At 36.7% G+C, this 12685-nt stretch overlaps 1 protein-coding gene across 1 annotated transcript; it reads right to left on the reverse strand.

The window, feature by feature from the left end:
• Nucleotides 1–955: 955 nt before the first annotated feature.
• LOC110938469 (thyroid receptor-interacting protein 11-like) lies at nucleotides 956–12428 on the reverse strand. The gene is made up of 7 exons (XM_022180786.2): nucleotides 12366–12428; nucleotides 11355–11996; nucleotides 11124–11261; nucleotides 3334–3538; nucleotides 2059–2882; nucleotides 1532–1650; nucleotides 956–1436 (listed from the first exon to the last, which is right to left on the reverse strand). The coding sequence occupies exons 2-7, from the start codon at nucleotides 11988–11990 to the stop codon at nucleotides 1208–1210; spliced, it is 2151 nt and encodes a 716-aa protein (XP_022036478.2). The 5' UTR covers nucleotides 11991–11996; nucleotides 12366–12428; the 3' UTR covers nucleotides 956–1207.
• Between the last annotated feature and the right edge of the window lie 257 nt (nucleotides 12429–12685).

Here is a 12685-nt window from a genome sequence, read left to right on the forward strand (position 1 = left end):
TGTTGGTGAAACCGTGAATCACTGAATTGCAAATGGATAAGGATGGCACCACTTCCCAAATTGTGAAATTGAAATTGGCCCAAAAGTCTTACCGGAGAATTAAAGAAACAGAAGTCAGAACCAAAAGTCTTGCGGCATGATTGCAGAAACAAAAAGCTATGGCGGCTGGGAAAAAGATAAATAATATTTCATAATTAATAATTTGGTATTAAGTTGTTGTTTGGTGGGTAATCTAGGGTTAAACAAATAAAATAAGAGTTAAAATATATTTACCAAATTACCCACCATTTAGGAAAAATAATCGGGTGGGCGATCCTATATAAATTTTAAATTTTCGGACGAAAAATCGGACCATATACACACTTCTAGCCGAAACATTGGGGTGGGCGGGTACACCCCCGGGTAACCATAATGCTTCGCCCCTGCATGCACTAATACGGATTCTCTTTAACATATGGAAAACAATGTACACTTGGACAAAATCCGACCCGTTTAACATGTTTCGTTTTTAGTTGTTTTCTTCATACAACTCTTAAGAGAACAAACATGACCTGAATCGACCAGTTCATAAGTAAATAGGCCAAAATTCTCTATATACCCCACATGTCAAAACCTTTTTTAGCAGGGATATTCTGCCAACTGTCAAGCTCTATTCTAATATTCTTAACTCTAACAGTCTTACAGCTGCAGACCGTACGTCTTTAACCTTGTGCGTATATACAAAGGCGCACACACACCAGCTGCTTTACTTAGTCAGCACAATCAAGGTCATCAACAGCTGCAGATCAGTTTCTTCTGCAAATGTGCAAGAAACCGATATCCATTTCACATTACACAACATTCCATTCATATACATAAAATTAAACACTCATCCTTATATACCCATTCAAGTTTGGCTTAATTACAAACCAGCCCCTTGCACTTTCAACACTTGCAAATCTGCCATTAACACATATTTTTCACACTTTTACATAATTAGCCCAAAGTTTTCCACTTCAAGCCTTTAACTTCCAAACTAACCGCCCGGTTAACTTTCCGGTTTTGGTCTGTTACATGAGATTTCCTAGAAATCATACCAGATTTCCTAGATTATATATACAAATCACTTGGCAACTTGTTTCAGGTAATGATATATTATTGTTTTCATATTGAAGTATCCATCCCTATTTTTTTTCTTAATTGATACTGAAGTGGTAAGACGGGTGTGTCACGGCCTAATCAGAGGTGTTTGTAATTTGAAGATGACGCCGGAAACACGTGATTGGAGTGTTTTTAACCGCATCACAAGATCTCCTCTTTCGGCCTCTACTTGAGCATACTTGGGGCTCATTTCAAGGTCACGCTCACGAAGGTCTTTTAACTCCGTCTCCAAAGATGATTTCGTCTTTTCAAACAGCTCTTTTGTCACCACTTCACCTTCAGCCTTAGACTTTTGCCTGAACAAATATACAGACCAGTTAGACTATCAATTTATTATAATTGCGAAAAATCATGTTGAAATTTGACTCTTAAAAGTCAAAAGCTGACTCACTTCTGAAGTTCAACTCTGTACTTGTGATTTGCATTGAGAGCCTCATCAAGCTCAGCTTCAAGCATCTTCATCTTTGCAGCATGGTCAGTATCTTCTTGAGTACGAGTCTCATGAACACCCTGATACACAATAAATATTCAGCAAAAAGATATTGAGTAAAGTACACGGATGGTCCCAGTGGTTTACCAAAGTTTTGGATTTGGTCCCTAGCTTTCCAAAAGTACACAGATGGTCTCTGTGGTTTGCACTTTGTAACGCGTTTAGTCACTAAATTCTTTGAAAAGTACATGGATGGTCCCTGTTGTTTGCACTTTGTAACGAATTTAGTCCCTAACTTGGACATGTTAAAACCTTTAGATTTGTTAGTTGCGGACCAAATGCGTTACCAAGTGCAAACCACGGGGATCGTTCGTGTACTTTTAGAAAGTCATGGACCAAATCCGAAATTTTGGTAAACCACAACGACCATCCATGTACGTTTCTCAAATATACTTTTGCTGTCAAAAATAAGACTACGGAACACAAACCGTTAGATCGTCAACTTTTTTCAGCAATTCTTTCTTTTCGCCTTCAAGTTGTTGAATTTTCAGCCGATATTGCAAATTCGCACTCTTCATCCTGCTTATTTCATTTTTCATATCAGCATCCTGCAAACGTGATGCATTTTTAGCCGTTAGATCGCCCTCCAGTCTCGAAAGCTTTTCTTCTAATGCATCTCTTTCCCTTTTACAATCCTCAAATTCCAACATCTTGTTGTTAAACGACATCTTCTCAGCTTTAAGCTTTTCGAAACTGTTGGAAACCGAATGAAGAGAAGCTTCTAAATTACTTTTTTCGTTCTTTAATTTTTCGACCATTTGCTTATAATCGAATACTTTGTCTTTTAAATTTGCAGCTTCTTCATTGAGTTGTTGATGTTCGTGTTCTGAACTAGTCAACAACTTTGACTTTTTCTCGTCTTCTGCGATCAGCCTCTTGTGGTTTTTTTTAACGACAGCAAGCTCGGTTGTTAGTTCTTGAATCTTACGTTCATATTCTTCACGAACAGTGTGAATATCGCTTTCTTTGAGAGGAGATTCTAAGTTTAATTTTTCAAAAGTCAGCGTTGACTTTTGTTCATCAGGCCGAGAAATTTCATGTTTGCGACGTTCTACTTCTTTCTGGTTTCTTTCAGTCCCGGATGTTAGTTCGATCACTAAACACGAATATTGATCATACAATTCAGCGTTTCCTTTTGTCATATCTTCGTACGATTTCTGGGGAGTGTTGCATTCCTCAATGAGGTTTTCAGCAGATTCTTGCAATTTTTGCTTTTCAGATTCAGATTTCTCCAACTCGTCGTCGACCCGCGCTAGTTAAGAACGAATGTTATAAATGTGAAATTTACATATTAAATCAACAAAGCATATATAACCGAATAATAATTTTGACCCAGTTTTATTTTTGTTAAGCACATATAGTTAACTATGTGTAATACAAATTACAAAATATTTTAAAAAATAGAAAATATACTCAGGTAGTTAATATTGTGTCACCTTCATTTTGGACATGTATCTCCTGATCGGCAGCAAGAGCAGCAACATCTGCAACCCAGTTTTATTTTTGTTAAACACATATAGTTAATTATGCGTGATAAAAAAAATTATTTTAAATTATAAAATATAGTCAAGTAGCATTTAGACACGATAATATGAGGGAACAACTTTTAACAAGACCCAGTTTTAGTCTTATTAAAGATATATTGTTTATACAAAATACTTAAAAAATATAATAACATAGTCAGTTAGTTAATAAAACATCACCTTCATTTTGGGGATGCATCTCCAGATCAAGATCGAGATCGCCGATCGAGGATAAAGATAAATGTTCAACTTCCTTCATAAAAGATGCATTGTCCTCAGAGAATGAAGGGCTGTCATTCTCCACAGAGAAAGGGGCTGGAGTTCTTTGAACCGATAAAGGGGCTGAAGTTCCTTCAACCGACGTACAGTGCGGGCAAATTACAATCTGGGAAAAAATGGAAAAATGACAACTAAATGGATTTACTCAAAATAAAATTATAAAAATGTTAATTTCTAGATTACTTACATCAGCAGAAGTCAGCTGATCAAATTTTGATTCCCACTCACTTACAGATAACCTTTGTGAAGTATACTTCTGGATTAGGGTTAGGGGTATGTCAATTTGGTGAACTCCTCCTGGTCGCAGCTTCTCTATACGTTCATATATAATGGTCTAAAAAAGTATTGAGAGTATTAAGAAAAAATAAAAAAAATGATGTAAATTATACAAGTAAAACAAGAAGCAGCAATACCTCCAAGACGGGAGCAGCACCGATGTAACAGTGCTGCTTTTCCCGAGTTGCACACCATTTTTTCACATCATCAAGGGAAGTATGCAGGTGGGTCCATGTTGCGTTTGCCCAGTTGCAATTTTCACGCCAGTCAACATTTTCGACCAAAGGCCAATAAACTTTGCGCAGCTTCTTGGCATCCCTCGCACATAAGAGCACTTGCTCTACGAGAAAGTAGGACATCAACCCTTTAAAGTACTTCTTGCTGGCATCATCATCTACAGACATATCTTTCAATTTTTTCTTCAAATCTGCAGGTGTGGCTGGTTTGCTCGATGATGCAGAAGACCCTTTTGAGCATTGCACATATTCATGAATGTCGACACCCTTGTCTTCCATACCGATGATGTCGGCTACCTCTTTTGAACAAAAACTGAATGAGATCCCATTGGGCAGCTCAAACATCTTGTTTGAACTATTGTAATACTTGGATAACACTACAACGAGAGTTGCCGAAGACTCCCTTTTGTTAACTACCGATGAAAGATTACCAAAAACAGACTCTTTCATCAGCTTAACCTTTTCCGTACCCAAACCCAAGTCGACTATTTTCTTTAGGTTGGAGTGGAGTTTAATGGGTTGTCTATTTTTTTCCAAAACGGTTTCCATCGCACCCTGTAAATTGCATTTTATTAAACTACATTTTTAATGATAAGGTAAAAGAGTAAACACACAAAAGAAAGGATTAAACACGATAAACAGTAAAACCAACACAAGATCATTTAAGAATGTAAGGGTAAAGCAAAGTAAAACTCTAAAGTTCAGTAAAAATAGGTGACTACAATAGAAAACATGTAACAGACACATTTTCTATTGACATTTGCTCTCCAAAAAAAAAAATATTTAACAAATAAACTCTAATTATCAAATATAAATTTTGAGAAACAAACACTAATTATCGAACGTCATCATCATACTACTCATCACTGGTGTTTGCCAACTTGATCAAAACAAACCCCAGTTAATAAACAAAGTAGTACACTACAAGTAAGAAGAAAACTTAACCTGAAGCAAAACGATTTGATGAAGAATACTGTTGTAATCGTACAAGGAGAAAAAGGACAAGATTTATAGCGACGGATGGAGTTCAGTGAAGGGAATTTTGGAACGGTCGAGTGAGGGAAGGAATTTGGAGAGTTGGGTAATTTGAATTTGGAGCATTTTTTAACGGCGCCTTAATGATTATGTGCTAGAATCTAGGAATAAAAAAGTAATACATTTAAGATAAAATCTAATGGTAAACGGGTAATACATATCGGGTCAGGTTTTTACTAATCTCATACCCGAACCCGATTTTTTTTTATTTTTAAACCCATGCCCGAACCCGAAATCCCGGCCCGTATGCTTCGGGTTTCAGGTTTTTCCGTTGGGTTTGGGTTTTTCTGTCATCCCGGCCTGAATCAAGTGTTCAAGTCATTTTATAGTTAAATTATTTAGGAATATTGAATTTTAATAATTCCAACTATTCGTCGTTAGGCGCCAACAGCCCCAACTTTAAAAATAACCACTGGCAGTTCTAACTTTTAACATATTGGCCTCCAATGAACCCTGACTAACAGAAGCACAGAACCCTAACGTCGTTAGTCTCCAGCCACCGGAAAAAGTTTTTTGGCCGGAAAACTCAACATTTTCGTCTCGAACCTCTTTGTAACCTTATTATGGACCTTTGAGAACCTTTTTCTAGTAAAAGCCTCAATTATTAAAGTCGCCGGAAAACTTCTTTTTCACCGGAAAACTCAACTTTCTTGGCGGAAAACTCAACATTTTCATCTCAAACCTCTTTATAACCTTAAATCGGACCTTTAGAAACCTTTTTCTGGACAAAAACGGTTTTTCGGCGACCGGAGACTAACAACGTTAGGGTTCTGTTAGTTAGAGTCCATTGGTGCCCAATATGTCAATAGTTGAGACTGCCAGTGGTTATTTTTGAACTTGGAACTGTTGGCGGCCAACGGCGAATAGTTAGGATTATTAAAATCCAATATTCTAATCATTTATTGTCTAAAACCCCAAATCCCAAATTGAAACCCTGATTCCCAAATCATCCTTAGGTCATCCGTAGTCATAAAGCCCCTTGTGGGGCGTTATGCGACACGTGTCGTGCCACGTCACACAGGGGCTTTATGAGGCGTTATATCACTAGAGCCCGTAGTCATAAAGCCCCTACCCATCATTACCTAATTCTTAATTTTCAATTTTATTAATTAATTATAAAAACCTTGCTTGTTTGTGATTGGTCCAATCTTTAAAAACCTTCCCAATACCGCCGCTATATGTCTCGCGCCCTCCCCCCAAATTGCATTCATAGCGCCGAGAGTTTTGGTGTTTGGGGCGTTTTTCCGGCGCCATCTCCGGACATAGCGCCCCACTACGGATCACCTTAGAACCCTAAGATCAAGTTTGTACGTTTCTCTTACCATCATTGATCACATCAATATCATTATCGTAACGAGCGATTGCCACTAATTAGTTTCAAAATATGTTGTAACAAATGTATCATTAATTATACTTTTTTATTTTTGAAAAATCTATAAAAATAATAAATATTGTTTGCACTTATTTACTATATCCTAAGGCCACTGGGGACGGTGAGTTTTCTTCCGTGATGGGACAAAAATAACGAGTGATAAAAAAAATTACCATCGCCACCATACTTCTATCACGCATGGAAGATGTTGATTTTGTATAACGCGTGACAAAATAACGCGTGATGAATTGATTTTGTTTGAGGAATTGTTGGTTGGGGGGAAATTGTTGGGTGTGGTGGTGAGTGATGACCAATGCCACTAAAAAAGGTTATGAATGATGGAAAAATGGTTGATGACATGGCAGAACTTGATTGGGTGCTTGTGAGTGATGAAAGTATATCACTAGTGACCACCCCCACCCCCCTAATGTTCAGCAAACATGTGTATAGTGCCACCTCGGTATGAGGGCAATCACCAAGTATGTAAGACCACCCGTAGTGTGGGTTTTTAGGCGTTTTATCCCCCAAAAAACGCCCCACAACGCCGAGGTGACCGCCCTCGTGGGCGGTTTTTTTTTTTTTTTTAAATGGTGGTTGGTGTTCTTTTTTCCATGTCATTGTTCATTCTTTTGGGCCAATCACTTTCCTGATGGTTTTTGTTTGGCCAATAAGATATTTTTATGATTTTTTTTATTTAATTCTATTAAACCCATTTTAACATAATGTCCCAAAATGTCCATATCCCCACTACACCCACTTTAGAAAAGAGCTCCATAATGTCTCATTGCTGACTGGACTGCCACATCATAGTGAGAGCCTTTATTATTTTGTTCAATTTAGATAAGGTGTAAAACCATGAAACCAGACCGGAACCAAACCGTTAGTAACAGTTCGGTTTGGTTTGGTTTTAGTTTTCAACGTTCCCTAACTGTAGGCCTGTAAATGAATCGAACAATATTACCATTGTAACAATATTATTATCATATGTGACATATTTAACAACCGCATGTTGTAACAACATGTGCTAATATTTTTTTTTTTTAACAACCGAATGTAAAATTTTGTTAGACGTCAGTTATTATGTATTTTGTGGTGGAGATTTTGTAACAATATAAGTACCAAGTAATCCTCTTCTTCCTAAACTAATAAAAGAAGACATAATTGTCCACATGTCAATCTCTCAACTCCTAAATGATATTTATGTATTTTATTATTTTGAATTAAGGGTGGAGGGGTGGTCTCGGGGACTCAATCGAGGAGGGGAGTTTGCCGTGTGGGGAGGTGTTGCTGGCCATGTTTCGGTGAGTGTTTGAGTGCTTGGGCGGTGACTACTCACCGAGTGTTTGAGTAAGTGTTCTAGAAATAAGAAAATATGTATTAAAAAAAGAGTGGGTGTTTGACCATTGCTAGTGTTTGAGTGGAAAATGGGTAGTGGAATGGGGACTTGACTTGACATGACATTATTAGCTATGGAATAAGTTTACCACTCACCATTTGATGACCACTCCCTCCACCCTAATGTTTTCCCGCCTAAATGATACCCGTTAATGGTGATTTTAGTTGTTTAAAATACTGTTAAAACACGTATGGCATATTGTTTAAAGTTCTTAAATGAATTTTTTTTATGTTGTTAGAGTTTGTGTTTTCATAAAATTAATTAATTTCCTATTGTACTGGCTATTTTTCAAAGTGTTGATAAAACATTTGCTGGTTAGTTTTGTTCAAAGTGTTGTTAATGTATGTGTTGGTTAATTTTCAATATGTTGTATATACATGTGCTTGGTTAGGTTTCAAAGTGCTATGCTGGTTAGTTTTTTTAGTTTTTGTTAACACGTGTGCTGGTTAGTTTCTAGAGTGTTGATTACGAAGAAATCAAGATGAAACAAAAGAATTTTATGGGAAAAATATTTATTTAATTTTATGAAAGATTTTATTCAGATTGTTTCATCCCTTTATTTCGCAAACAGTTGGGGCTTAGACTGAGTGTAGTGGGGCAACCTTTTGAGTGGGCGTCTTGCGACACGTGGCGCCACGTCACATAAGAGGATTTTGACCAAAAAAGGGGTAGTGGGGCAACCTTGCTTTACTTACTTAGCCAGCACGTACGACTTTGTGTGCGTCTTTAACATATGGACTAGAAAACTCGTTACCTTTACACTGTGCGACTTTAGCCAAAGTCGCACAGTCAACGTCATCCATTTCACAATACATAACATTCCATTCATATACATTTCATGCATAACATTAAACACTGTGTGTGTGAAATGGCCACTAACTCATCCTTATATACCCATTCAAGTTTGACTTAATTACAAACCAGCCCCTTGCACTTTCAGGTAATGATATATTATTGTTTTCATATTGAAGTATCCATCCCTATTTTTTTTCTTAATTGATACTGAAGTGGTAAGACGGGTGTGTCACGGCCTAATCAGAGGTGTTTGTAATTTGAAGATGACGCCGGAAACACGTGATTGGAGTGTTTTTAACCGCATCACAAGATCTCCTCTTTCGGCCTCTACTTGAGCATACTTGGGGCTCATTTCAAGGTCACGCTCACGAAGGTCTTTTAACTCCGTCTCCAAAGATGATTTCGTCTTTTCAAACAGCTCTTTTGTCACCACTTCACCTTCAGCCTTAGACTTTTGCCTGAACAAATATGCAGACCAGTTAGACTATCAATTTATTATAATTGCGAACACTCATGTTGACATTTGACTCTTAAAAGTCAAAAGTTGACTCACTTCTGAAGCTCAGCTTCAAGCATCTTCATCTTCGCAGCATAGTCAGTATCTTCTTGAGTACGAGTCTCATGAACACCCTGATACACAATAAATATTCAGCAAAAAGATATTGAGTAAAGTACACGGATGGTCCCAGTGGTTTACCAAAGTTTTGGATTTGGTCCCTAGCTTTCCAAAAGTACACAGATGGTCTCTGTGGTTTGCACTTTGTAACGCGTTTAGTCACTAAATTCTTTGAAAAGTACATGGATGGTCCCTGTTGTTTGCACTTTGTAACGAATTTAGTCCCTAACTTGGACATGTTAAAACCTTTAGATTTGTTAGTTGCGGACCAAATGCGTTACCAAGTGCAAACCACGGGGATCGTTTGTGTACTTTTAGAAAGTCATGGACCAAATCCAAAATTTTGGTAAACCACAGGGACCATCCATGATTACTCAAATATATAATAAGACTATGGAACACAAACCGTTAGATCGTCAACTTTTTTCAGCAATTCTTTCTTTTCGCCTTCAAGTTATTGAATTTTCAGCCGACATTGCAAATTCGCACTCTTGATCCTGCTTATTTCATTTTTCATATCAGCATCCTGCAAACGTGATGCATTTTTAGCCGTTAGATCGCCCTCCAGTCTCGAAAGCTTTTCTTCTAATGCATCTCTTTCCCTTTTACAATCCTCAAATTCCGACATCTTGTTGTTAAACGACATCTTCTCAGCTTTAACCTTTTCGAAACTGTTGGAAACCGAATGAAGGGAAGCTTCTAAATTACTTTTTTCGTTCTTTAATTTTTCGACCATTTGCTTATAATCCAATACTTTGTCTTTTAAATTTGCAGCTTCTTCATTGAGTTGTTGATGTTCGTGTTCTGAACTAGTCAACAACTTTGACTTTCTCTCGTCTTCTGCGATCAGCTTCTTGTGGTTTTTTTTAACGACAGCAAGCTCGGCTGTTAGTTCTTGAATCTTACGTTCATATTCTTCACGAACAGTGTGAATATCGTTTTCTTTGAGAGGAGATTCTAAGTTTAATTTTTCAAAAGTCAGCGTTGACTTATGTTCATCAGGCCGAGAAATTTCATGTTTGTGACGTTCTACTTCTTTCTGGTTTCTTTCAGTCCCGGATGTTAGTTCGATCACTAAACACGAATATTGATCATACAATTCAGCGTTTCCTTTTGTCATATCTTCGTACGATTTCTGGGGAGTGTTGCATTCCTCAATGAGGTTTTCAGCAGATTCTTGCAATTTTTGCTTTTCAGATTCAGATTTCTCCAACTCGTCGTTGACCCGCGCTAGTTAAGAATGAATGTTATAAATGTGAAATTTACATATTAAATCAACAAAGCATATATAACCGAATAATAATTTTGACCCAGTTTTATTTTTGTTAAGCACATATAGTTAACTATGTGTAATACAAATTACAAAATATTTTTAAAAAATAGAAAATATACTCAGGTAGTTAATATTGTGTCACCTTCATTTTGGACATGTATCTCCTGATCGGCAGCAAGAGCAGCAACATCTGCAACCCAGTTTTATTTTTGTTACACACATATAGTTAATTATGCGTGATACAAAATATTTTAAAAATATGTAAAATATAATCAAGTAGCATTTAGACATGATAATATGAGGGAACAACTTTTAACAAGACCCAGTTTTAATTTTAGTAAACATATATTGTTAATACAAAATATTTAAAAAATATATAATAATATAGTCAAATAGTTAATAAAACATCACCTTCATTTTGGGGATGTATCTCCAGATCGAGATCGCCAATCGAGGATAAAGATAAATGTTCAACTTCCTTCATGAAAGATGCATTGTCCTCAGAGAATGAAGTGTTGTCATTCTCCACAGAGAAAGGGGCTGGAGTTCTTTGAACCGATAAAGGGGCTGGAGTTCCTTCAACCGATGTACAATGCGGGCAAATTGCAATCTGGAAAAAAATGGAAAAATGACTAACTAAATGGATTTACTCAAAATAAAATTATAAAAGTGTGAATTTCTAGATTACTTACATTAGCAGAAGTCAGCTGATCAAATTTTGATTCCCACTCACTTACAGATAACCTTTGTGAAGTATACTTCTGGATTAGGGGTATGTCAATTTGGTGAACTCCTGGTCGCAGCTTCTCTATACGTTCATATATAATGGTCTAAAAAGGTATTGAGAGTATTAAGAAAAAATAAAAAAACAATGTAAATTATACAAGTAAAAGTAAAACAATAAAAACAAGAAGCAGCAATACCTCCAAGACGGAAGCAGCACCGATGTAATGGTGTTGCTTTTCCCGAGTTGCACACCATTTTTTCACATCAGCAAGAGAAGTATGCAGTTGGTTCCATGTTGCTTTTGCCCAGTTGCAATTTTCACGCCAGTCAACATTTTCGACCACAGGCCAATAAACTTGGCGCAACTTCGTGGCATCCCTCGCACATAAGAGCACTTGCTCTACGAGAAAGTAGGACATCAACCCTTTAAAGTACTTCTTGCTGGCATCATCATCTATAGACATATCTTTCAATTTTTTCTTCAAATCTGCAAGTGTGGTGGGTTTGCTCGATGCTTTTGGGCATTGCACATATTCATGAATGCCGACACCCTTGTCTTCCATACCAATGATGTCGGCTACTTCTTTTGAACAAAAACTGAAATAGATCCCATTGGGCAGCTCAAACATCTTGTTTGAACTATTGTAATACTTTGATAAAACTTCAACGAGAGTTGCCGAAGACTCCCTTTTGTTAACTACCGATGAAAGATTACCAAAAACGGACTCTTTCATCAGCTTAACCTTTTCATCACTCAAACCCAAGTCGACTATTTTCTTTAGGTTGGAGTGGAGTCTAATGGGTTGTCTATCTTTTTCCAAAACGGTTTCCATCTCACCCTGTAAATTGCATTTTTATAAACAACATTTTTAATGATAAGGTAAAAGAGTAAAACTCTAAAGTTCAGTAAAAAATAAGTGAATATAATAAAAAACATGTAGACAGACACATTTTCTTTTGACATTTGCTCTCCAACAAAAATATTAAACAAAATAAACTCTAATTATCAAATATAAATTATGACAAATAAACTGTAATTATCGAACGTCATCATCATACTAACTCATCACTGGTGGTGTTTGCCAACTGATCGGAAAAGAAAACTGATTCAGATTATTCAATGTGAACAACAAAACACTCTCAACTTGATCAAAACAAACCCCAGTTAATAAACAAAGTAGTACACTACAAGTAAGAAGAAAACTAACCTGAAGCAAAACGATTTGATGAAGAATACTGTTGTAATCGTACAAGGAGAAAAAGGACAAGATTTATAGCGTCGGATGGAGTTCAGTGAAGGGAATTTTGGAACGGTCGAGTGAATACTGTAATCGTACAAGGAGAAAGGAAAAGATTTATAGCGACGGATGGAGTTCAGTGAAGGGAATTTTGGAACGGTCGAGTGAAGGGAAGGAATTTGGAGAGTTGGGTAATTTGAATTTGGAGCATTTTTTAACGGCGCCTTAATGATTATGTGCAAGAATCTAGGAATAAAAAAGTAATACATTTAAGATAAAATCTAATGGTA

The sequence above is a fragment of the Helianthus annuus genome, chromosome 5, assembly GCF_002127325.2.
Source record: "Helianthus annuus cultivar XRQ/B chromosome 5, HanXRQr2.0-SUNRISE, whole genome shotgun sequence".
Lineage (NCBI taxonomy): Eukaryota > Viridiplantae > Streptophyta > Magnoliopsida > Asterales > Asteraceae > Helianthus > Helianthus annuus.